The sequence below is a fragment of the Orcinus orca genome, chromosome 2, assembly GCF_937001465.1.
Source record: "Orcinus orca chromosome 2, mOrcOrc1.1, whole genome shotgun sequence".
Taxonomy (NCBI): Eukaryota; Metazoa; Chordata; class Mammalia; order Artiodactyla; family Delphinidae; genus Orcinus; species Orcinus orca.
In genome coordinates this window covers 109737430-109764139 of record NC_064560.1, presented here as the reverse complement: position 1 = coordinate 109764139, position 26710 = coordinate 109737430, and the positions used below count along the sequence as shown (strand labels likewise).

The 26710-nt window shown below is 40.8% G+C and overlaps 1 protein-coding gene across 6 annotated transcripts in view; it reads right to left on the bottom strand.

Moving 5' to 3' along the window:
* Positions 1 to 26710, bottom strand: part of SHC4 (SHC adaptor protein 4) — a 164988-nt gene that overhangs the window by 14647 nt on the left and 123631 nt on the right. For 5 of the 6 annotated variants that reach the window (XM_049706061.1, XM_049706059.1, XM_033408412.2 and 2 more), the window contains 4 exons: positions 22125 to 22248; positions 20492 to 20663; positions 18130 to 18190; positions 10701 to 10880 (listed from right to left, as the gene is read on the bottom strand). In XM_049706061.1, the coding sequence (XP_049562018.1) occupies positions 10701 to 10880; positions 18130 to 18190; positions 20492 to 20663; positions 22125 to 22248 (537 nt within the window). Of the gene's footprint in view, positions 1 to 9753; positions 9829 to 10700; positions 10881 to 18129; positions 18191 to 20491; positions 20664 to 22124; positions 22249 to 26710 lie in introns of those variants that run through there. The other variant, XM_049706060.1, reaches the window with a different exon arrangement.

Here is a 26710-nt window from a genome sequence, read left to right as displayed (position 1 = left end):
ACACATTCTTCTCAAGCACACATGGGACACTCCCCAGGACAGATCACATGTTAGGCCACAAAACAAGTCTTAATAAATTTAAGGATATGGAAATCATACCAAGCATCTTTTCCAACCAAAGTGATATGAAACTAGAAATCAATTACAAGAAGAAAATTGGAAAATTCACAAATACATGGAGATTAAAAAACATGCCACTGAACAACCAATGGATCAAAGAAGAAATCAAAGGAGAAGTCAGAATATAACTTGAGGCAAGTAATTTAATTGAAAATTAAAATATTTTGAGACAAATGAAAACTATGTACCAAAACTTATGGGATGCAGCAAAGACAGTTCTAAGAGTCAAGTTTTTAGCAATTAACACCTCCATCCATAAGAAAAATGAAAGATTGCAAATAAACAACCTAACTTTACACCTCAAGGAACTATAAAATGAAAAACAAACTAAGCCCAAATTTAATAGAAGGAAAGAAAAATACAAAGATCAGAACAGGAATAGATGAAATAGAGAGTAAAAATACAATAGAAAAGAAACTAAGCTGGTTTTTTAAACGATAAACAAAATAAGCGAACCTTTAGCTAGACTGACCAAGACCAAAGAGAGAGGACTCAAATAAATAAAATCAGAAAAGAAAAAGGAGACATTACAAATGATACCACACAAATACAAAGGATCATAAGAGACTACTCTGAACAATTTTATGCCAACAAATTGGATAACTTAGAAAAAATGGATAGATTTAGATCCCTAAAAACATACAACCCACTAAGACAATCATGAAGAAACAGAAAATCTGAACAGAAGAATTACTAGTAAGAAGATTGAACAACTAATCAAAAACCTTCCAACAACAAAAAAAGGTCCACAACCAGATGGCTTCATTAGGGAATTCTACCAAACATTTAAAGAGTAATTAATATCAATTCTTCTCAATCCCATCCAAAAAATAGGAGGGAACATTTCCAAACACATTTTACAAGCCCAGTGTTACACTACTACCAAAACCAAACAAGGATACCACAAGAACAGAAAATTACAGGCCAGTATCACATGTGAACATAGATGCAAGAATCCTCAACAAAATATTAACAAACCAAATTCAACAATACATTAAAAGCATCAAGTGGCATTTATTCCAGGTATAAAAGATCAGGAACAAAACAAGGATGCCCATTCTCACCACTTTTATTCAACATAGTATTGGAAGTCCTAGCCAGAGCAATTAGGCAAGAAAAATAAATAAAAGACATCCAAATCAGAAAGGAAGAAGTAAACCTGTTCTATTTGCAGGTGACATTATATATAGAAAACTTTAAAACTCCACCAAAAAAAGAGAAACTGTTAGAACAAATAAACAAAGTCAGTAAAGTTGCAGGATACAAAATTAATACACAAAAATTACTTGCATTTCTATACACTAATAAACTATCAGAGAAATTAGGAAAACAATCCCATTTATGATAACTTCAAAAAGAAAAAGATACTTAAGAATAAACTTAACCAAGGAAGTGAAAGATCTATACACTGAAAACTATAAGACATTGATGAAAGAAACTGAAGAAGATACAAACAAATGGAAAGAAATTTTGTGTTCATGGATTAGAATAATTAACATTTTTTAAATGTCCATACTACCCAAAGCAATCTATAGATTCAATACAATCCCTATCAAAATTTCAATGGGGGCTTCCCTGGTGGCGCAGTGGTTGAGAGTCCACCTGCCGATGCAGGGGACACGGGTTCGTGCCCCGGTCCGGGAAGATCCCACGTGCCGCAGAGTGGTTGGGCCCGTGAGCCATGGCCGCTGAGCCTGCGTGTCCGGAGCCTGTGCTCCACAACGGGAGAGGCCACAACAGTGAGAGGCCCGCATACCACAAAAAAAAAAAAAAAAATTTTCAATGGCATTTTTCACAGAAAAAGAATAAACAATCCTAAAACTTGTATGGAACCACAAAAAAATCTCAACTAGCCAAAGCAATCCTGAGAAAGATGGATAAAGCTGAAGGCATGGTGTGTCCTGATTTCAAACTATATTACAAAGCTAGAGTAATCAAAGCAGTATGGTATTGGCATAAAAACAGACACATAGATCAACAGAACAAAACAGAGAACCAAGAAATAAATCCATACATATAGGGTCAATTAATTTACAACAAAGGAGCCAAGAACAGACAATGGGGACAGGATAGTCTCTTCAATAAATGGTGCTCGGAAAACTGGACAGCCACATGTAAAAGAATGAAACTGGATGCCTATCTTGCACCATACACAAAAATCAACTCAAAATGGATTAAAGACTTGAACATAAGACCTGAAATCCTAACACTCCTAGAAGAAAACAAGGGGTAAGCTCCTTGACATCAGTCTTGGCGATGTTTTTTTGGATTTGACACCAAAAGCAAAGGCAAAGAAAGCAAAAACAAGCAAGTTGGGACTACATCAAACCAAAAGTTTGCATAGCCAAGGAAACCATCAACAAAAGGAAAAGGCAACCTACAGAATGGGAAAAAATATTTGCAAATCATTTATCTGATAAGGGGTTAATATCCAAAATATATAAAGAACACATACAACTCAATAGCAAAAAAAAAAAAAAATCCAATTAAAAAATGGGCAGAGGAACTGAATAGACATCTTTTCAAAGAAGACACACAAATGGCCAACAGGTATGTGAAAAGATGCTCAATATCACTAGTCATCAAGAAAATGTAAATCAAACCACATGAAATATCACCTCACACCTGTTGGAATGGCTATCATCAAAAAGACAAGAGGTTAAGTGTTGGTGAGAAAAGAGAACGCTTGTGCACTATTGGTGAGAATGTAAATTGGTGCAGCCATATGGAAAACAGAATGAAGGTTCTTCAAACATTCTTTTAAAAAACTGCCATATGATCTAGCAATTCCACTTCTGGGTATATATCTGAAGGGAATGAAATCACTATCTCGAAAAGATATCCACACCCCCATGTGCACTGAAGCATCATTTCTGACAGCCAAGACATGGAAACAACCTAAGTATCTACTGGCAGATGAATAGATGATATAAATACACAGTGGAATATGATTAAGCCATAAAAAAGAAGGAAGTCCTGCCAACTGCAACAAGGATAGACCTTGAAGGCATTATGCTAAATAAAGTAAGTCAGACAGAGAAAGACACTGTATGATCTCACTTATATGTGGAATCCAAAAAAACAGAACTCATAGAAACAGAAAACAGATGGGTGATTGCCAGAGACAGAGAGTGAGGGATGGGGGAAATGCTAAAAAGGTGCAATCTTCTAGTTATAAGATAAATAAGTTCTGGGGATGTAATGTACAACATGGCAACTATAGTTAACAATTCTGCATTGCATATTTGAAAGTTGCTGAGGGTAGATCTTAAAAGTTCTCATCACAAAGAAAAAAAAAACTAACTATGTGAGGTGATGGATGTTAACTAAACTTAGCGTGGTAATCGTTTTGCAATATATATATATATATATATATATCAAATCAGTATGTTGCATACCTTAAACCAATACAATGCTATATGTCAAATTTTATCTCAATAAAACTGGAAAAAAAGAAAACTACAAAATATTATGTGCTACTTTGGACAAATCTCTAAAATAGAGGAGTGAAAAAGAACAAGTACAGAAGGGGATACTCCATTTCGTTTTAAAGAAGAATGATTAGATAGATAGATTGATCATTAGATCTATCTGTAGACAGACAGAGGTACTTAAGTAGATAGCTAAATACTTAACCATGCATTAACAGTTTGGAAGTAGTCAGAAGGAACTCCTAATATCTTAGGGAACTGTATATGGTGTTAAGCCTTGGGAAGGTACATATTTTAAAATAGCATTATTTATTATTTTGATTTCTTCTATGAGTATTTGTATTACTTTTTAATTAAAAACACTGTTTATAGAATTAAAAATGTATACAAGAGTCAAGATAGCCACCTAACTAAAGGGAAAATCAGAAGAGGGATATACTTTTGTGAGAAAAGTGTCAGGGTTGGGGGATAATCCTCAGTTTTCTGTTGTGGGAAGAAAAGCCTACCCTTTTCTCCCCACGTGTTATAAGACTCCACCTCTGATTCTGGAGGACCATAAGCAGTCTCTTTATGCAAGGAGTTATATTTTATAAAATTGCCAGAACACTGATTTAGTGAAAACGGAACCACTGCCCCTAGGACAAATGCAGGGTTAGGTTCTACCAAGCTTCAGGTCACAATATTTTCATCAATCAATCAATCATTACATAAACTTGTTTTATGTGTGTTTGGGTTTAGACACCTTATTTAGTATATACTGTTGATTTAATAACACTAAACTCATGGCCAACAGCACTGTAACTCATGCCTGAACTCAGCTTATCTAAGACACATATTTTCTCTGTAAGGCACATCACAGCCTTCTTGCACTTAGGAACACTAGACAGCACTTCAGCACTACACTTGGGGGTCATTTTAAACAGCAAGGTCATCAAGAGGTAGCACAAAAATGTGGGAAATGCAGCACTAAGTAGACCACAAAAGTTCACTTGTTTACAGTATGAGCTGAAACAAGAAAGCAGAGTGTCGCCTTGTTTGACGTCAGCTAGGAATGTGCACATTGGGTGACACAAAATTTTTGTTGCTTTGCACATATCCACAAATGACCACAAACGTGCCACGAGTACTGATTCTGGGATTACAAACAAATCTTAGCAAGTAAGCAAATTCTCAAATATGGAACCCACAAATTATGAGAATCAACTGTATATTATTTATCAGTATGGATTACTGGGTGTGTGAAAACTATAAAATAGAAATTTATCGTGTTACTGAGGGGAAAAATACATTCACCTCTATAAAGTGTCTAAAAAGTTGGTAAAATAAGATGTTAACATAAAATGTTAAGCCTAAGTGAAAGATCGAGGTGGTACTAAGAAAAAAAATTAATCTGTAATACAAAGGAAAAATTACATGTCTATTAAGATATATTAAAAAGCCACAGTAATTCATATATAGTAATTAATATACTGGTATACAACAAGCAAGTGGGCCAATATAAAAAGCAGAATAAAGGCCCAGAAACAGATTCACACATGTAGAAGGAATCTAGTAAAATGGAGAGTGGCACTAGAGAAAGAGAACATTATTTAGTCCATGTTGTTTGGAAAATTAGATCACTTTCATAGATAAAATTAAGTTAGACCCCCTACCTCATAGAAAATATAAAGTTCAAGTGAAATAAATATTTTATTTGGAAATAAAACTATAAAGGCAATAGAAGAAAATGTAGTACAAGCTAGATAAAGAGGAGGAAATTTAATCCAAAGAGAGTAGAAGGAAGACATAATAAAGATAAAAAATGGAAGTCAATGAAACAGAAAACAAAAAAATAGAAAAAAATTAAAACAAAACCTGGGTCCTTTGGAAACAACAGTTAAATTAATAAATCTCAAAGATCAGTGATCAAGGAAAAAACAACACAGAAACTACAAATAAGAGGAAGAGAGAAAGCATTCTTCATGCAATAAAAGGACAGTGAAAGAATATTATGGGAAATTTCACGTAGAACTGACTCTAAATGGACAGAGTGAAATCCTACTAAGTTTTTAAGGAAGATACATTGCCAAAGAAATGACAATCCCTTCTTGTCTATGGCTTTTTGGCCTCTACAGCAAACTCCAATCTCTCAAACCCACATCAACAGGAAATAAGCTGCACAAGTGGTGAAGCCCCAAGAAAGGCACTTTCTCCAACATCTACTTTAGATGGACACACGAAGGATAACAGCAGGAACAACCCAGATAACAATGGACAAGGAGATTCCTCCCATAACACTGAACCACAGGCCAAGCAAATCACTTTCTCCACTTCCGGCTCAGGGAGTCTTCACAATTACTGCCTGGCAGGATTTGGTAATCACTATGGACCAATGACCACTGTGTGTTTTGCCTGCTTCCCTTTTGTGAATGTGGGTTTTTATTGAGGCTATCTTATTCCTCTTCCACCACTAATTTTGGGTGTGGAAGAGGGCAGACAACTTGGCAAATAGTAAGGATTCCTATCCAATCTTGATTGAGAGGACTTCATATCACCCAGATGTCACAGACTTTAGGCTGGATGCTGTAACTGTTTGGGGTATTTGCAAGGTCTCCCTTTGGGAGAAGGCATATGTTCTAAGTGAAAAGAAGAGCTCATGCATATTTGAGTGGCAGAAAGGTATGCAGTGGCAGGGACAGTTAATTGTGTACCAATATCTATTCTCCCTTTCATTACATTATGGAATTCCTAATTTTTAGCTGGGCACATGGCCACCCAGCTAGAGTAACGTGAAGCTAGGTACGGCCCCATGTCTAAGTTCTGCCAATGGCAGGTAAGAACAAATGATGTCTGCCACTTCTGGGTCATGTCCTTTCAAGAAACATGTGTGCACTCCACGTGCCTTTCTTACTTCCCACTGGCTGAATACAGATGGGATGGTGAGAGCTCAAGATTTTAGACTAAAGATAGAAGACCTCAGACCAAACTGAAGTTCTTAGACCAGAGATGGAAGCCAAGTGTCACAATGGCAAAGCTGTCCCACCAGTCCTATACCATCCATCTTTGGGCTATTAGCTAAAATAAATAAACTTCAGTCCTTTTTACAGTATGGGATTTAGGGGGGTTTCTTTGTTATGGAAGCTAAGACTGAAACTAATAATAAATCAATACAAAAATTAGTTTCAGTACTAATGGTTTCCTTCTGCCATGTTTCATCAGACTAAAGATTGTGTTAGAGCTTTTCCTATGTTCGCAGTGTGACAGGATGAAGTGAGGAGCCCTGAAGGCATACTTGAGATATATTAGGTTCATGTCTCTGGATTTGTTTTTGTTTTGTTTTACTGAACTAATTAGTAACTAATCTGGGTAAGGGAGGCTAAGTATGCTTAAAGAAGATAAAGAGGATTTTTGCAGGAGGAAGGAAAGAAACAGGAGGAAACATTGGGGGGAAACGTTAAGAGGTGTATTTAAGACATTCTGCAGAACGTTATATATAAAGTTATCCCTACTCCATCTTACTAGATTTTCTTAAATCAACATTATTTATACTTTTGGAGTTGGAGTTAATTTTTTTTGGAGGGAGCAGTGATACACTGAAATTAACCTCAAAGGGGTAGCAAGAAGTCCAGGAGGGCTATGGTACATTAAATCCCAAATGGAAATAGAGAGTGAGAGAGAACCAGAGGCCTAAATTATTAAACATATTGCCACCAAGGCAGGGAGAGGGAAAAAGGATGAAAAAAGAAAGAGGCTAGAATCAATGAAAATGCATTTTGACATTATAGTTTTAAACAGAACAAGCCTTATTTACTTTCAACTAATGACAGGAATGTTATTATGGATTAATTTTGCCTTTCATATTATTGAATTGTCTATGACAAGACGCAAAGTTTCTTTGCTTGAGTTATAACGATTTTTTAAAATTTATTTATTTAATTTATTTATTTTTGGCTGCATTGGCTCTTCATTGCTGCATGTGGGCTTTCTCTAGCTGCGGTGACCGGGGGCCACTCTTTGTTGCGGTGCACAGCCTTCTCAGTGCGGTGGCTTCTCTTGCTGTGGAGCATGGGCTCTAGGAGCGCGGCTTCAGTAGTTGTGGCTCGCAGGCTCAACAGTTGTGGTGCCTGAGCTTAGTTGCTCCGCAGCACGTGGGATCTTCCCAGACCAGGGCACAAACCCATGTCCCCTGCATTGGCAGGCAGATTCTCAACCACTGCGCCACCAGGGAAGTTCCATAACGATTTTTAACATTGAAGATTTGCTTATAAAGGAACTGGAGTTGTAAATCAAGGAATATCCCAGATTACATAATTTGGGCCACCCACTAAATGTATTTTCTAATAAAATATTGTTGCTTTGGGGCTTCCCTGGTGGCGCAGTGCTTGAGACTCTGCCTGCTAATGCAGGGGACACAGGTTCGAGCCCTGGTCTGGGAGGATCCCACATGCCGCGGAGTGACTAGGCCCGTGAGCCACAACTACTGAGCCTGCGCGTCTGGAGCCTGTGCTCCACAACAAGAGAGGCCGTGACAGTGAGAGGCCCGCACACCGCGATGAAGAGTGGACCCCGCTTGCCCCAACTAGAGAAAGCCCTCGCACAGAAACGAAGACCCAACACAGCAAAAATAAATAAAAAATAAATTAATAAACTCCTACCCCCAGCATCTTAAAAAAAAAAAATTGTTGCTTTGAAAAGTCCATGAAATGGAAGCTATTGAGTGTATGCTCTTATAAAGTTATTTCCAAAACCTGAGGTCCAAGGCAGGCGGGGTGGAAGGGACTAAATTGGGAGACTGGGACTGACATATACACACTACTATATATAAAATAGATAACTAATAAGGACCTACTGTACAGCACAGGGAACTCTACTCAATTCTCTGCAATGGCCTATATGGTAAAAGAATCTAAAAAGAGTGGATATATGTATATGTATAACTGATTCACTTTGCTGTACACCTGAAACCAACACAACACTATAAATCAACTATACCCCAATAAAAATAAAACTATATTTGAATAAATACAATTTTTTTTATTATTTTTTTTTTTTTGCTGTACACGGGCCTCTCACTGTTGTGGCCTCTCCCGTTGCGGAGCACAGGCTCCGGACGCGCAGGCTCAGCGGCCATGGCTCACGGGCCCAGCTGCTCCGTGGCATGTGGGATCTTCCCGGATCGGGGCACGAACCCGTGTCCCCTGCATTGGCAGGTGGACTCTCAACCACTGCACCACCAGGGAAGCCCAAATAAATACAATTATTTATCCTAAAAAACAAACAAACAAAAAAAACCCCTGGGGTCCAGAAACTTTTTTTCAAAACACTGTCCCTCTAACATATATTACCTTATCCACACAGGCTACTCTACATTAAACAGTTAAATTCACTGCAGAAATCTGAATTCATTGCATATCCCATCATCCATGGCACAAGATGCTCTCTGTGGTGGACATGGAGATGCACTACCCAGATCCCACTTCAAGGAAGGACCAAGTACCCCAGGTGCTTTACTGGGGCTGGTCTCCAGCTGACCACACCTTCAGGGTCTGCCTCAGCTGCAGAGAGCTGCTTGCCCAATGGCTTGCCCTCCTTCATGGCCCACATCCAAAGACTGAGATAAGTGGGGCTAAAAGGCCCTGCCCTTGGGCCCAATGTGGGGCAACTCTGACGGGCCCCCACATGCTCTCTGTAGGGTTGGCTGAGGCTTTGTCAGGCCTGCATGGTTGCTCCACCTCTCCCTCTGCCCAAGCCTGCTTTCTTCCCCTCCCTTCCTGGTACTGATCCCAATAAAGACCCTGCATGCCCAGCTCCAACTCAGAGTCTGCTTCTGGAGAACCCAACTGGGTTGTTTGGTCGCCAAGAGTGATCCTGGAAACCTTGCAAGAAGATGGCCTACTTGCCACCTGGCTGGTAATGAAAACCTTTGTCTCAGTCTAGAGAGTTAAGGTGGTCAATTGAAGCTCAGCCTCAGCAAAATCTCCTTCCAAACTTTACTGTCACTGCAGCCACACTAGCTGGAAAGTCACCCTTGGCAGTCTAGAGGGACCTCCTGGGCTAGTGAAAGGACGTTCTCAGCGACTGATTCTCTATCTTTGGAGTGAGCCAAATTTGACACCAATCTCTGAACCCAACAAGCTTCAGTACTTTATGAAAAGCATTTTTTAATTTATTTTTTAGTTGATTGTAGGCTTTTGGCTTGTTTTACTTTTATTTATTTATGTTCCTGTTTATGGACTTACCCCTGGAAGCAATCTGGCAGGAAAATGATGTTTGTCTTACTGTATTTTACTCACAGTACCTAGCTGAAGAAAGAAGTCACCTTATTTTAGTGCTATATAGATGACTTACTAAGGGGTTTTGAAATGAATAAAATTAACACCATCACTAAACAGAGTTGGAACAGTGGCCATTGTTCCCCATGCAAACAAATAAATTCAAAATTATCTCCTGGCTTTGACAGCCCTTCCTTCAGCAAAAGCACACAGCAGAAAGCAAAAGTTGGAGTTAATTTAAAGTGTTTGAAAAGATTATTCAAAATCAAAGTTCCAAAACCTTGAAATCCGTAACATCGCCACAAAGTTCTAACTTTTACTAACTGTGGTGAGGGATTGAGGTAAGAAAGAATACTTTTAACCCTCTGAAAAATGAGGCCAAGGAAATAGCATTCTTTAAAATGAGAGACAGTATAGTGAGTTGAACAGTGGCCCCCAAAAGACATGCTCAAGTCCTGATCCCTGGTACCTGCATATGTGTCCTAATTTGGAAAAAGGGTCTTTGCACATGTAATTAAGTTAAGGATCACGAGATGAGATCTTCCTGGATTTTGGGCCTACCTATAAGAGAAAGCTGTTGTCCTATAAGAGAAAGAAGAGGGAGATTTGAGACACAGGGGTAAGGCCATGTGAAGACGAGGGCAGAGATTGGAGTGACATGTCTACAAGCTAAGGAACACCAAGAATTGCTGGCAGCCACCAGAAGCTAGGAGAGCAACATGAAACCAGTACTCCTCCAGAGCCTCCAAAAGGAGTCAATCCTGCTGCCCTCTTGATTTAGGACTTCTGGCCTCCATAACTGTGAGAGAATGCATTTCTCTTGTTTTAAGACACCCAGTTTGTGGTAACTTGTTACAGCAGCACAGGAAACTAATACAGGCAATGAGAAGCCACTTACTTTCACGGTACCATGGGGTCCCCAGTGGGTGAGCTGGACTTTGATTTCCGGCAGAGCCCAGCGTGCTTTGAAGAGTCTGCGTATTGATGTAGCAGGGGTCGTCGAAGAGATCCACTCGGCACGCGGGCTTCATCAATGACGTGTCTCTTTGGGACTGTACCCCTCTCTCGTGTGCATTACCTGTAGTGAGTAAAGATCAATGTATGGTGTTTTTGCTTTGGAAACAAGAAATAAAATCACGTTTGAGTCCAGAATTGACAGGAAGGGAAAAGCCATGCCCATCCCATGCAAGGATTGAATACTGACTTTGAGATTTGACCTGTAAAAACAAAATAAGCACCAGTCTTTGAGGGAAAGCACCCTCTTTTGGCCTCCCTGCCCCTCCCTGCCCGTCCCTCAGCTGACCCTTTGCTTCAACAGCAGACAGCAGACAAACCAGGAAGATGTGAAAGAGGAACAGCAAGCGGAGGAAGGACGCTAACCGGCCAGCAAAGAGCACAAACCCGTACACGACACCGCTCAGAGCTGCAGCCCAGGAACCAAGAAAACCACACATGCCATGTGGAACTTGAATATCTACTAGTTATTGAAACCACTTTTCAAAAAACTCGTTACTTAATTTTAAATTAGTAAGAGTGGGAAGTCTGTCTTCCCTTTATTGCCAAAGTTTCGTTTCACCAAGCACAGCCCTGCACCAGCTGCTGATGTTCATTCTGTCATCTAATGGAAAGAACTCACCCCTCAGGTTACGTCCTCTGTCCCCCCTGCCTTCTCCTCTCCATTCTATTCCATACATGTGGCCAAAATGATCTTTTTACAACTGAAAATCCGATCCTACTTCTCAGAGGTTTAAAAACATTCACTGCTTCCCACTGCTCTTGGGATACAACTCAAACTCTTCAACAAGCCCCAGGCCCTGCTCCCGGGCACCCAGCTTCCACTGCAACTCTGTCCTCCCCAGTCTCTGCCCCTGCTCACATCGGCCTTCGCACTAGATCCCCACTGTAAGGCCATCTTCTCTGACATGCCCCCTTCCCTCCCCTTCTCCAGCACCCTCATCCTTCAGTGAGGTCAGTTTAAACATCTTTCTCAAGAGAGCCTTCCCTGACTTTCTCAGACTAGACTATGTCTCTCTGCTTCCCTCTGAAGCCCATACCACAAGAGTACTTAATTCTATTATGTTATGATGTTTCTTAATATCTGTATTGCATCTAGACTGCATGTTCTACGAAGACACAGATCCTGTCTTGCTGACAGCTGCAGCCCCTGCCTCTAGCATATGCCTGGAACACATTATCACATCAACAAATAGTTACTGCCTGAATGGATTACAGACCCATATTTCACTACCTGATGGCATGAAGTACTTTGTACCACTCAACTGGTCCTGTCCTGAGAATGCCAGGACAGAATGTTTTTGTCTTTCTGTTTACACAAGTACCTTTATAGTTTTGGCCATACATATACAAGATCCCCGTGAGGCTGCACCTGAAGCAGTGACATTGTTATTTCATTGTCTTACCGGAAAACATCACTCTTTCCAGTCAACTAAACCCCTTCAAAGGACCAACTTCCCACTGGATTTCACATCATGGTGAAGAGTGTTGTGATTCTTATAACACAAGTATGGAAACCTAAGAATACACCAGATAGGGGGCGCCCAGTCAAGACTACAGTCCTACCATCTGCTCCTCCTTTGCTCCTCTCTGTTCGATCCTGCCTGTCACCCTGTCCCATGTCATAATCTGTACGTGGAATATTCTGAGGGAAGAGTGGGATTTGACAGAGGAAGGGGCAATAGGGCCCCTCGTTTCCTTGTTGCTTTTGGCAACATACGACAGTTTCCATTTACTTGGTTAAGTGGATTTATGAAATATGTTATCCAGTTTAAACTAAACTTACTTTCACAAATGGACAAGTGGCTAAAGGATCACTGCAAAAAACTCAAGGATTGAAGATCATTCTTTTACTGAGTACAAGCTCCTCCTTAGCTACACTCTGAGCTTACGAACAAGCCTAATCTAATTAGATCAGAATGTCGGCCTCCTAACAGTTAAAATTATCAAGATTGAAATGTGGATTTATGTCTGTTTTCTTTATCAATAATGCCCTAAATGTATACCAGACCTTGAGATATTACCTAATGATAGTATTCAGCCACTATAACTAGCAAGACAATTTTTAAAAATGTCTATCATTAACTTTAACTGAAATTTTCTATTTCTGTGTGTGTTTTATAATACATGCACAGTATATTAGCACAGTGTAGAGAACTGATGCATGATTGAATTAATATTTATTTAGGAGTGCCTGCTCATAAAAAGTTACTGAGGGCTTCCCTGGTGGCGCAGTGGTTGAGAGTCTGCCTGCCGATGCAGGGGACACGGGTTCGTGCCCCGGTCCGGGAAGATCCCACATGCCGCAGAGCGGCTGCGCCCGTGAGCCATGGCCGCTGAGCCTGCGCATCTGGAGCCTGTGCTCCGCAATGGGAGAGGCCACAACAGTGAGAGGCCCGCGTACCGCAAAAAAAAAAAAAAAAAAAAAATTACTGAAAGTGGAATATGATGAACAGTATTTGTAAGAAGTCTGCTTCTAAATTAACATGGACCTGGGTTCCACAGATCCCTGTGGTATCTCTTACTATTTGTGTGGCCAGGGGCAAGTTACTTAACCTCTCTGTCAGTTTTCATACCTGTAAAATGGGGATGCCGAGCTTAAAATACATTGTGAGGATTAAGTGAAAGAATGTGGGTAAGCCCCTCACTGAGCATAGTGTCTGCCTTGCAGCAGGCGTTCTTCTCACTGTTCAGTTGTGTGTCTGTTGGGCCTCTGCACATGACACTTATCTCTTGCTGTAATATCCTTCCCATCCATTTCTTGACCTAACTCCTATTTGTCCTTTAAGATTCTGCTCTGAATCCCCCTCCTTCAGGAAGCTTTCCACTGAGTCCTCCCTCCTCCCCCGCCCCCCACCCCAGGCTGGGTAAGGTGCCACTCCATAATAAACTGTAGGTCTCTGTTTACTTCCCTGTCTTCCCCTTGAGACCGAAAATTCCTTGAGTCCTGAGGAGAGACTAGAACCCATTTTTCTGAGTATCTTCTTCATCTTCAATGCCTGGTATGAAGCAGATGCTCAAAAGAAAAATGTCAGCTGAATGAACAGATGACTGAATGTCTACCAGTTTTCCTTTCTTAGCAAATGTGACCCCACCACGCTCTCAAGACCCGAAGTCAACCCTTAGCGCAGGGCGCTGACTCATCTGCCCCTCACACAGCGCTGGCATGAGCTGATTACATCAAGTTCACCATCCCACAGGGTTACACAAAAGCATCAATGTCTATACAGTCTCTCTTAAAAACTACCATTCCTTTTTCTCAAATGCACCATTATATCTAAGTCAGCAAAGTTGTCTTAAATTTAAAAAAACAAACAAACAAACTCACCCCATGCTGAAATTTAAAATCTTTCTAGGATAAAGTGTGTGGTTATTCAGAGCTTAACTACACATGCCAGCCATCATGCATTCCAAAAGTTCTTTGTGCAAAGTGTTGCTCTGAGAAACTATCCAACCTGCCTAAGAGAAGATTTGTGGCAGAAAATAAATACATACACAGTGTATACACTGGAGGTACCAAAGTTTTTAAGTGCTAGCCCTTAGGGTCTGTGGGAATTTAACATCTTTTTGATTAAAAATATCAACATTTTCATTTTGACTTGAAGGTTGGGGAAACAGTATGCTATTTTGCTAATTATTTTTTTCCACAAGGGAATTTATTATTAAGGACAGAGATCTTTTACACATCTGGCAATAAATATAATTAACTCCTTCAACAGGAAGCCTACTGCAGTACTTATTATACACCAGAATTCAAATTTTAAGTCAATATTTGAATAAATAAATGTCTTTGAGTTAAAAAGCCAAAACTTGTTGAAAATGTTTGTATAGGTGTCTCTCAAATGCTTATGTGTGAATCTCTGGGAAAAGCCATAAAAACTGTCTATTTGCTATTTTGGCAACTGCTATTAATTTGGTGACTGGTCATAAATTTTTGATCTTATTTATTTATTTATTTGGCTTCATCGGGTCTTAGTTGTGGCATGCAGGACCTCTGTTGCAGCATGCAGGATCTTGTGGCACGTGGGCTTCTCTAGTTGCAGCACGCGGGCTTCTCTAGTTGCGGCATGCAGGCTTTTCTCTAGTTGTGGTGTGCGGGCTCAGTAGTTGTGGCACGTGGGCTCAGTAGTTGCAGCACGCAGGCTTAGTTGCCCCATGGCATGTGGGATCTTAGTTCCCCAACCAGGGATCAAGCCCATCTCCCCTGCATTGGGAGGTGGATTCTTAACCACTGGGCCACCAGGGAAGCCCTCAGATCACTTTTAAACACATACCCAAGTAGTCATAGGCAGGCCCCAAGATAGGAACCCCTGACTTCTGGGTGTCTGTGGATTAAAAGACACTGAGTTAGGAAAGTCCTTCCTGCCACAGCAGGAGGGACTTATACTTGTCACAGCCCCTGGAGCAGGGGTTGAGTCCTTCGATCCCTCTATGTGCTGAGTGGCTGAGGTCTGGGGAAATGGCTTCCTAGCACTCTGGTTCCCACTGGAAGTTAGAACCTGCTTTTCTAAGAAAACAATGCTGTAGCTCAGTGATTTTCAGGGGAAGAGGATATCCAGCTGGAGGGTTTTTTCCAAACTATAAACACCATCTCTCACCTCCCCGAGATTCTGAAAGGTTCCCAGCCATGAATTGTTACCTTATTGCCACCAAAAAGGAAGACAGTGTGCTGAAGCTCAGTATTGGTCCCAGACTCTTCCACAATTAGAGTATAACTAAAGAACAGATGCTTACAATAGAATATCCTATTGTTGTATTTGTCATTACAACATATACACTTAAGCTCCAGTATAGGAAACCAAATAGTAGAATATGGTCACTTGTCTAGGAGATAGCCAACGTGGCTAAAATTAATTCTATGGAAAAATAGATTCCAGGCTCCAAATAAGTGTTTACTACAAAAGTCTGTTCTTGAGTTTGGATCTGATAGTGGCTTAGGGCATGTGTAAAGCATGAAAGAATAAGGGGTTACATTGTTTGTTAGTTTAAAGGAGAAATAAAACCAAGATAAACAGAAAGAACAAACTGGATTCTATGACAAGGTTATGCTTACAAAAAGAAAAATCTTGAATAAAGTTGAAATAGTGTTGCTTTGAGGGGAAGGACACTTTAAAAATGTAAAATAAAAATCAAGGTGAAAGCTTCTGAGGAAAAAAAAAGGAAGGAGACCTTGCCCCTTTTCTCTGACGGTAGTGTCGTGATTTCGAACATTCAACATCATTCTAGAAATGTCGAGGACTCCTGTTCAGTGAGGTTCCTTCAGAAGCTAGGTGGCTGAGGCCAGCGGGGCGTGCCATGACGACTGCTTAATGGGGGGGAGGGATGAGCTGTGGGAAAAGAGGTATTGGGGCAGGGCGAAATATTTTGGAGTTCCACAGGACTCTCTCCTAGATCCAAAACTCTCTCTCCCCCTCCATGTACCCTCTCAATGCAGTGATCTGGGAACTGGTCCTGGCACACTTAGGAATACCAGTACTCATTTATACTCTTTCTCTCCCTTCCCCTCCCACTTCCCTCTCTGTGCCTGGATAATTCCCACTCATCCTTCAGGTCTGAGTTTGGTTGTTACTTCTTTCGGGAGACCCTCTCTAGCCTCCCAGATTAAGTTAGGTTTCCCTGTTATTTGTTCCCATAACATCCTGGGCTTTGAAACGCTCATCACATTTGTAAGCACTGGTTTAAGGTATGCCCTCTGGCTAAACTGCAAAAGACATGAATGTCAATTGTGTCTCCATCCCTAGCACCCAGCTCAGGGCCCCACCCCACAGGATGACCTGATGATCACTGAGTGCATTGTTGGATAAATGAAGAACATAGAATGAGAAAAAACAGGATGTGGAGACAGTTCAAAGTGAGCTTCAGCACAGGCAGAAAATGGATACAAGACTACAAAGCACATGTGGTATGTTCCTGACTATTAAATCCTAGGTTAGAAATCTCTAGGGTAAAGGAAAAGAGGAACGAAGGAAGGAACTGCAGCTCCTAGAGGACACAGTTTTCAAAAGACATTTACACTTGACACTAATTTGTTTTAGTCATATTATTAAGAATTCATTTGGAATTTTAAATACCTTTAAAGAGTGGCATCGAATTTTAATTTCCTTCAAAAAGAACCATGTTTTTAAAGAATTTAAAATACTGCCTCTGCTCACTACTCTGATTATCTTTGCAGGGTGGAGGAAAGTGGTAATCACAGCCGTACCAAGACCCTCATGTACCCCCACTGTATAAGAAAAAATAAAATTCATGGGTTACACTGGCAAAATTCCATAATATGAAGATATCCTTGGAAGTGAGAAACTACCTTCTAGTTGGCAAGCGTCTGCTAATTTAATTTGAGTTCCGAAGTGTGGTTCTCCAACTCTATCCTCCACTGCACTATTTACAATGTCCAGTTATCTCCCCCTCTAAAGCTGCAAAACTGTCCTTCCCAAAGAAATACTTTCAACAATTTATAAGAATAAAATGACTAACTAGCAGTAGAATTCTTTTATGAAAATATATTTCCAACTTGATAGTCTATGCCCTACATTTGTGTTGTGGAAAAGTTGTGCCTGATGTCAATTATCACATGCAGTAATAAGATATTTAATACCCCGGCAAGTATGGGGTGTATGAACCTCTAATTGGGACTCTCACATTTCAGATTTTTTTTTGTTCCCTTTGCCAAGCAGAAATAAAGGTTTTCTCTTAATCCTAATGGAGTTGACAAGCATCAATTTTCATATTAGCTTATTGTCTGATATTCTTTGAAATGGAACTGCCTTGAGTTTTGAGTAGAGAAATCACCTTTCCAGTAAGAGAGCTTTCATGATATCCAAGCAGTGAGGGACTTCCCTGGTGGCGCAGTGGTTGAGAGTCCGCCTGCCGATGCAGGGGACACGGGTTCGTGCCCTGGTCTGGGAAGATCCCACGTGCCGCGAAGCGGCTGGGCCCGGGAGCCATGGCTGCTGAGCCTGCGCGTCCGGAGCCTGTGCTCCGCAACGGGAGAGGCCATGACAGTGAGAGGCCCGCGTACCGCAAAGCAAAAAAAAAAAAAAAAAAAAAAAAAAAAAAAAGCAGTGAAAGATTCCATAAAGCAGAATTGTAGTGTGGAAGAGTACACAGGAGCAGGGGAGAACCATAGCTTTTCAACTGACACACATGTGGCATTCTGCGCTTCTCAGAATGTGGGAAGCCTGCAACTGAAGCATTACATGTTTGGTTATATACACCTGACTTTCCCATGAACTATTTAAGAGCAAGGGCCACACACGACCATAACGTAGAAGAAATAAGGAGAGTGGCAGATGGAGAAGGGCAATTGTACCTACCTATTGCCCTGCTTTGTTCTAGACAGTTCTCATACACACTGCTGCACTTGGAGTTTCCCGGCTGTATAAACAACAAATTGTGAAACATTTACAAACATAGTAAACGTTCATAAACTTTCAAAAAACACACAAAACACTAATAATGCTCCCAGCAGAATTTAGCCGACAACTCCATTTTCTGACACAGGAAGTGTCTGACAGGTGAGAAAAAGAAACTGAGATTTTGGACAGGGAGTATAGCCTCCTTTCCCAGTGCACTGTTTTGGAACTGCAGAGGTGGGTCTGATTAGGGTGGGGGAGGTCATAAATGTAAGGTCTATATCCTGAGGGTTATAGACCTCGGCTTGGGAGGTCACATTCCAGGATTCAATCCAAGCTCAGCCAGAAAGTGTGATTTCCAGGACACTTATATAAACACTGGCCATTTAGCAAACCTCTATCTAACCGTGAACTGGCAGATTGGAGCCCCACTCTACTAAGGTTTGTGCCAGAGCCACTTTTCATCCCTGAAAAATCTCATGCTATCAAAGGCTTCGATTATCCCATATACACACAGCTCTCTTCAGTAAGGGTATGGGATCTACTGATGCCTTTGAGAAGGGCAATGTCTTTGCTTTAGAAAGATTAATCCAGCAATACCATGCAAGAGGGTTTAAAGGAATGAAACTGGAGACAAGGAAGGGGCTTTCAGAATCATCTGGGCAAGTGAGGACCAGAACTTAGAAAGATGCAACAGGAATGAAAAAGGTTGGGTAGATTTAAGATACTTTCATGGTAGGATCCTAAGTCTTGAAGACTGAGTTGATAAGCGTGAGAAAACAAAAGACTGTAGATCAGTGAAAGAACAGGAGTGCCATTAATAAACATGAGTACGTCAGGAGAGGGATCTAGCTTGGAGTCAAGGTAAGATGCTGAGTCTAATCTTGGTATAAACAAGCAATGAAATGCTTGTGGCATCACAGCTGGAGAGGTAGGTAATGGCTGAAGACAGAGAAGCTGGTGGAGTGTGTGTGCACAGGTGGCATGTCAGAGGAGAAACCAGGGCCAAGGGCAGAGCACTGGACAGGGATTCCATGGTGGTAAGGCTTGGGTTTGCAGGGGAGGGCATGCAAGAAAACAAGATATAAAAAGGAAAGATGTGGGCTTCCCTGGTGGCGCAGTGGTTGAGAATCCGCCTGCCGATGCAGGGGACACGGGATTGTGCCCCGGTCTGGGAAGATCCCACATGTCACAAAGCGGCTGGGCCTGTGAGCCATGGCCGCTAAGCCTGCGCGTCCAGAGCCTGTGCTCCGCAACGGGAGTGGACACAGCAGTGAGAGGCCCGCGTACCACAAAAAAAAAAAAAAAAAAGGAAAGATGCCACTTACTTTGAAACACATCAAAAATCAGATGGATTGATGGGTGATAGCTAACAACATAGGATGACAGGGCAAATAGAGTAGAATTATAATTGTAGAATCTAGGTGGTGAGTATATGAGTGTTCATGTGTAATTCTTTCAACTTTTTTGTAAGTTTGAATATACTCAATAAAATGTTAGAAAACATGAAAAAAGAAAGAAAAGCAGCAACTAGAGATGCAGAATGAGAATGACATGACAAAAATGTTTAGAAGCTAACAGAAGAGGTCTAAAAAAAAAAGAGGCAGCCAACAGATATCACAGGCTATAGACAGATTCAGAATATTGAAGAAGGAAATAGATTTAACAATTAAACTGTTGGTGACCCAAAAAAAAGTTGGTGACCACTGTAAAAGAAATTTCTATCAAGTTGTCAAGCAGAGTTCAGATTTTGGAAGTGTAGTGTGGATGTCAATGCAGAAATACAGGCAGTGTTTTCTAGAAGTTTGTGGGTGAAAGGAAGGTGAGAGAGAGGTAGGACATTATTAGATGAGTTGGAGGAGTCCGAGTTTATTTGCAGACAGAAGCGAAAGAACAAGTAGACAGACAGAGAATAAAGACTGAGACAGAGGTTGATGGACAGAACAAGGGCACAGAGTTGGTAGGAGGGGATGGGATCAGGAGCTCAGGGAGAAGATTAGCCATGGAGACAGTAGCTAAGGAAGAGAACCAAGGAGAACACAGGAAGACTTGGAGATGCGGAAGGGTGAAGTTGAAAATAACATGTTGGACCGTCCTTGTCTTCCCAATGAAGTAAGATGTGAGGTCACTTGCTGAGGATGAGGTTGGGGGATTGGGAGTAAAAATTATTGCGTACAGGTTCCGACAATGATTCACTCTCTGGCTCTGTACTGAGGAAGATGATACCTTCTCTAAACTAGCATTTGGTAATCCTCAAATTAAGCTCTCAGTGGTAAGGACAGAAATGCATTGTTAGTTCTAATAGCATTAAAATGTTACTTACCAAATAGCACAACTTTTCACACCGTATGGGGCAGTAAGCCATTTGTTCTGTGGTTTGAACTTTGATCCGTACATCTGAAACACCACCTGCAGGTGGCTGCTTGCCCGGGATTTCATTGTAATACTCATGATCTTCTCTCTCCTCAGTATGGTCATCAACGTGCACCTCCTCACTGTAAGGGAAAAAAGAATCCCCAAGAGGCTGGGTGGGAATTCAAATGCTGTAGGGGATGTAGAGTGATCAGAACCATGCAAATCGTCCTGAAAACATCTGGATGGAAGCAACCAGATGGCTGAATTGTTAGGTTTCTGTAGACAATTAAAGTGGGGTAAGCCAACAAAAAGTGCCAAGGGTGATGCTTTTGTGTCTCCTCTCAGTGATACAATATATACATACACATATATATATGAACTCCCTGAATGTCAGTTGTTTTTGTCAATCGGATAAAAACACAAAGTTTTCCTGGATTTTTCCAGCACTCTTTCATTGTACCATTTTGGAAATGTTTTGCTCAAAGGAAATTTAAATATTGGGCAGTGGGCCTCGCCCAGTTTACTAAACCAAGATGAAAAAACTAGAAGGCTATGGCCAGCTAACTTGTCTGCACAAATCTGGAGTATATGAGATTCATAAAGAAATATTAGAACCATATGTGGCAAGTGGGGAGATTTGTGTAAACATGCATTGTTTTTAAAATTGAAACAGGGAAAAAAAAAAAAAAACAGATTTTTCTTCCAAATTGGAATTAGTAAAAGTTTCTTACGAGAAAGAATAAATCAAGTCCATTTGAATTGAGCTGATTCCACTGACAACCCACACAGTTTTGTTGGGTTCATTACATGTCAACAAAACAACAGCACTAAGAGGTAAGTGCTACCCTAGGAAAAATTCAACAACAAGGCCTGCTGGAAGCCCCTCCCCTTTGCTACCCTAGACCACCTCATACAGGGAGATCTCCAAACCCGGTGTCTGTTGATACACAAAATGCCAAATTAGGGGGGTTCCAGAAATGCATTTAAAAGTGTCCAAATAGTTTATTTCTTGGGCGTGAATTCTGCAAGTCAGGGGCCTCACTGCATTCCACACATGGTGGAGTCTGACAGGCCTGAAAAGGGTTCAGCTTTCATTGTGGACTAGACAGAACAACCAGATCCCTGGGTCATGTCATGTTCTACCCCTGCCACAGTCCGGCTGGAGCTGATCTATTTGCACTGCAAATGAACAAACTAATAGGAATTCCTGCCACAGACACTTGATTCTTATTATTTTGCTCTTCTTTCTTAATTTTTTTAACTGATCTGCCAGGGATCTGGGGTTGAAACAAACCTAAGGAATTTGTTCATGCTCATTGTATGACATTACCTAATTAATTCATAGCTCTGTATACCATCAGAGAAACAGGGTCGACCCCTTCTCACTTTTAGTGTTTCCTCTAGTTCTATTACAAAGCAAAAGGAAATACCTGAACAAATATGAATGGAAGAAAAATAGAAATGTCACTGTTAGTTTGTACTGAAACTGTACCTATTTGTAAAAAAAATTACTAAGTTCATTAGTCAATTTAAAATGCCATATTAATTTTAAAACGAAACAAAATATGATAAGTCAAATAATTATAGAACTCCTGGCTGACCTTTCAGAAGAAGTATTCAAAGAAGGATTTTTCAAATACTGTTTAAACCGGAGTTCAAAAGCCTGCCCTATGGTACTTATGACGTCTTGGGCCATTCCATTGCTGCATTCCAATATGTGGCAGGCTGCAAGAGGACAGACAAAAAAATTACAATAAATTTTCAGTAGGAGAAGATTAGATAAGTTCAAAATACTTCCAGAACATGAACTGGTAATTGAGTAAAAGTAGGTTTACAAGCTCTCTTCAGCTCTGAAATGGCATACTTCATATTTCATATGCATCAAAGAGAAGAAACATTCATATTTGACAACTAAGTATCTCAAAACACTTATAAATTTTGGCCTGGAGGCAGGTATTTGGGGCCCACATTTTAATAAAGGCAGACTGATCGTGACTAATAATGTGACCCATGTTCAGTGTTTGCTCTAGAATTCAATACATAAGATGCTTAGGGCAGCAACCTGACGGGAAGATGAGGTTTACAGCCTTGTCTTTGCATGGTACACTATAGATGACTGAGAAAGGGTAACTCTCTAAACCTCCCCCCACAAAACGGGGGATGAGCTACTGGTGAAGAGAGGGGCTTTAGAATACCCCCTCCTCTAGCCATCCCTTTTCCCTGTCATTGCTACTAGAAAGCGGTGATGGTATGGTAATCCCTGTCTTTGAAATCCTATTAAAGAACTATCTCCAGTAAACATCCAGACCAAGAGTCCATGAAGCTGACATTACTAGAAGATATTAAAAATTTTATTAGACACTTTCTTTGAAAAACAGTTACTGGAAAGGGCTAGTTATCACTAGCAAATTAAAGAAATAAATTGTGGAGGGGGCAGCTGACGGAACATCACAAACGAATTGGCACATCCGCTGCTGCTGCTTCTGTGTAAAAAACAGAGCTTGTGTTCAGGGACTATAAATTAATCTCCCCATCATATGGAATATCAGTTGCCTTCGTTAGAGTATGGTGTTGTGCTTAGGGCCTTACAATACAAAACCTGAATTGAATTTGAAGTTTCCTCAGGATGGCTTAGAAAAGAGTCATAAGGATGACTTAAAGATACAGGCAATAAAGTCTCATTAGACATTTTTAAAACATATATTGGTTTGTATAGCCTGAAGAATTGAGGGATGAGGAAAAGCTTGATAATGGTTCAATATATACAAGAATGTTGTAAAAACTGTCAGCTATTCTCTGAGAATAGGAAAGGCTTAAGCGAGTACATAGCAAAATAGCTTAGATACCAGGGAAGCTGTGAAACGGTGGAACTGTGGAACCAACACTGGAACATTTTACTAAAAGGGATACCTGAGGAGAGGAGGATACCTGTCGTGATGGAATGATTTAACTGTGTTGACTTGGAAGCGTGATTTTAGGCTCTGCCTTGTCTTGAAAAGGATTTTGTATTATTTAAAGTAAAAGAAAATTCATTCACTTCTAACTGAATTTGCAGAGCCTATAACAGTGGGTTAAGGTAGAACTTACAATGGTGTTTCCTAGCTTTATGCTGATATCATCTCAAGGAATCTCAGATAATTCTCATTTCAGAATTAGCTGAACATTTACTTAAAGAATTGATGTCTCTGAACTTTGGGAAGGAGTGTGTGTGTGTGTTTGTGTGTGCGTGTGTGTGCGTGCGTGCAGGGGGTGGCATCAGTAAATCAAACCATGCTAAGGTGTCCAATCTCCAAAAGGGTTAATTATCATTTCTTACAAGGCTGTCCCTTTAAAGAAGCAATTTAGATCCTGAAATAGACTTAGGAGCCAATTACAGTTTTGAAAACTCAATTAAGAATATCTATAAGTTAATATCCTTTTTACCAAAGGAAAATGTTTGGTCTGTCTTTAGACTGCCATTGTATATTGCCCCTTCTTTTTCTCTACACTAGCTTCACACAGTGACCAACACATAGAATGTGTTCTAAAAATATGTGATGAATGAATAATTCTGATTTTTCTAATCACACGCATAATTCTACTGTGAGAAACTGTCTTCAACGTTACCATTATGGGGCAGCATCTCACCACCAGTGAGTGGTACAGATGATTGCTTGGGACATTTGTGAAAAGGGTCTCCTCTTTCTTGGTCAGGCCTCATATCCTTAAGCCTACAAAGCGCCCTTGGAGATGTGTCCTCTGGTGGAGCTAAAACAGTTGTGTTACATTCTGAGAAGAAAAGGTAATTCACTTGAATTCTTTTCATCCATAAATTCCTGGTCCAATTAAAAATGAAGTCAAGACCAGGAATCATATCAAAATGGAAACAATTTTTGTAATTTTATTTTCTCTTAGGATCATGGAGATGTCTTGAGATAAAGATGGAAAAGATAACGAGAGAGGCAGGAAAAGGAAAGGAGGGAGGGAGGGAGGGAGGGAGGGAGGAAGACCAAAGTGTACCTCCCATGAGAGGGATGTGAGAACAAAGATGGCTGAAAAAACACTGTGAAAAGATTCAGATCCCAGTTCAAGTTCTAATTATGCCACAATCTGTGTGAATAAGGTACTCTATAGCAAGGTCTCACCTGCCAAGACAGGGCCCTGCGTGATCTCTGAATCCCTTCTTGCTTTATAGAAATCCTATCCTCCCTCAGTCGCAGTAGCTTAAACCCTCTGAGGTACAGGGCAAGGCACATGGGCACAGGAATGAATGAATCAACCCACCCACTAACTGTCCTCTACCACTTCTCATGTACTTCTAAAATGTTTATTTCTCTCAACTTTGCTGACTCTGATACTTGAGGTTTCTGTCCTGTTCCTGGGCTGATGCTACCAACACACTTTCTGCTTTGCTCTGGATGACCTTATTGCTGTCGTATTACTTTTTTGGGGGATTAAACAGGAAAAAAAAGAAAACACAGTGGTGCCTATCTCCATGAAAGAAACAACTGGACAAAAAGTCTGACCCTGTGCAGGTGTCCTGTGCAGCCTCACCAACTTCAGGGAACACACACATTTTGATGGTGCTCTCGTTGCCACTCACATGCTGCTCTGTGAAAATGCTCTTTGTTCTTTTCTAGGTTGGTCATGAGCCAGAATAGGAACGGGTTTGCCCCCTTTCCCAGTGCTAGACCCATCTCCAAAAATTCAGATAAGCACCAGCTTAGCCAGGAATTTCCCAATCTTTAGCTAATGGGAAGGAAGAAAGACAGCATATAAAAAGTCCCAATTCCCCAAGAAAGGATTTGACTTTCCAGTGATGTGATAATTTTGCATGGAGGCCTGAGCCTTGATCTCCATATCTGGAATCAGAAACACACCTGGGTTCTTTTCATCCTGCCTTGTAGCCAGATAGACCTACAATTCTATTCTTAGTATCAGGTACTGTACTATATTAAGTAAGATTTAAAAGAATCTTGGATTCTTATCCTTCTGTCGTTTTCATGTGGTTTCCTAATTGGATAGTCATGGACAAGAGGCTGAAAACAATTCTTCAAGAATAACAGGCCCTTCTTTACTGTTTTATATTTAAATGGACCAGTTTTATTGTTTTCGTTGCTCGTTTGCTTGCTGCTTTTGGTTTTTATCAGAAAATCAGAAATTCAAGAGTGCAGCTTCTCAGATCAACCACCAGATGGTGCTGTGGGACTGAGGCGCGGAGCCTACCACCCCTTAGGAAGAAACCAGCCTGAAGAAGCTAGCCTGCAGTCCAGTCCATAGTTTCAGAATGTCACTGGGACCATGACGCATGTATTTTATAACCATAAATATACATAATTGGGTTAATTTAAATTGGTTTTACAGTGTTCTTTTGTTTTGGTTTGGTTTGTTTTTGGGTTTTTTTTGGCTTTCTTTTGGTTTTGGGTTTTTTTTTGCTTTCTTCAGAGACTCGGGACCATGGCCTTCCTATATCCAGGTAGTTCAGGTAAACTGGGACCTCTTCACAGACTAGATTCAGAGGAAATATTTAAGCCTTTCTGGACTGTACACATTTGGAGTAAGAAGTGAAGAGATTTCCTCATTTACAGCAATTACAGGGGCAGGCTGTATTAGTCACTAGGTAAACTGAAAACACTCTTACTGGAACTTACCTTTTCTACAGAAAAGGCCTTTTATAGAATAAGGGGTTCACTAAAGAGTCCTAGCCAAGATGGAAAAAGTGGCAGCTTCCCTGCCTTGAATGCACTAATGCTATAAGTGAATCAAGCAGATGGGAGACAGTGGGAGCATTCAGGATTATTAGCATGAAGCCTGGCTCCGCCCCGGCTCTCCTCATCCCTGAGGTCTGGCTCCTGCCTTGACCCATGCACTGACACACTGTGCTTCCCATGGTGACCAGTGGCCTGTCAACTGCTGGACTGAATGGCATTTTCTACCTCCATTGCCCTTAACTCTTCTTCAGTCTGAGACATTCCCAGGTTCTTCTCCCAGAGAAACTGCTCTTCGTGCATCTTAGCGGATACTCATCTCTTGGTCTTCTCCCACTCCCTGAGACCCTCAGCCTTCTTCTTTCTGGGTTCTTCCTTCAGTGATCTAGCTCACCCTTAGGGCTAAGAAGCTGCAGCTTTTCCAAACCTGCACCAGAAGGCCTGTCTCTCCTCAGGCCCCACAAACCTCTGGGCGTCTCCTTTCTACTGAACATTTTCCC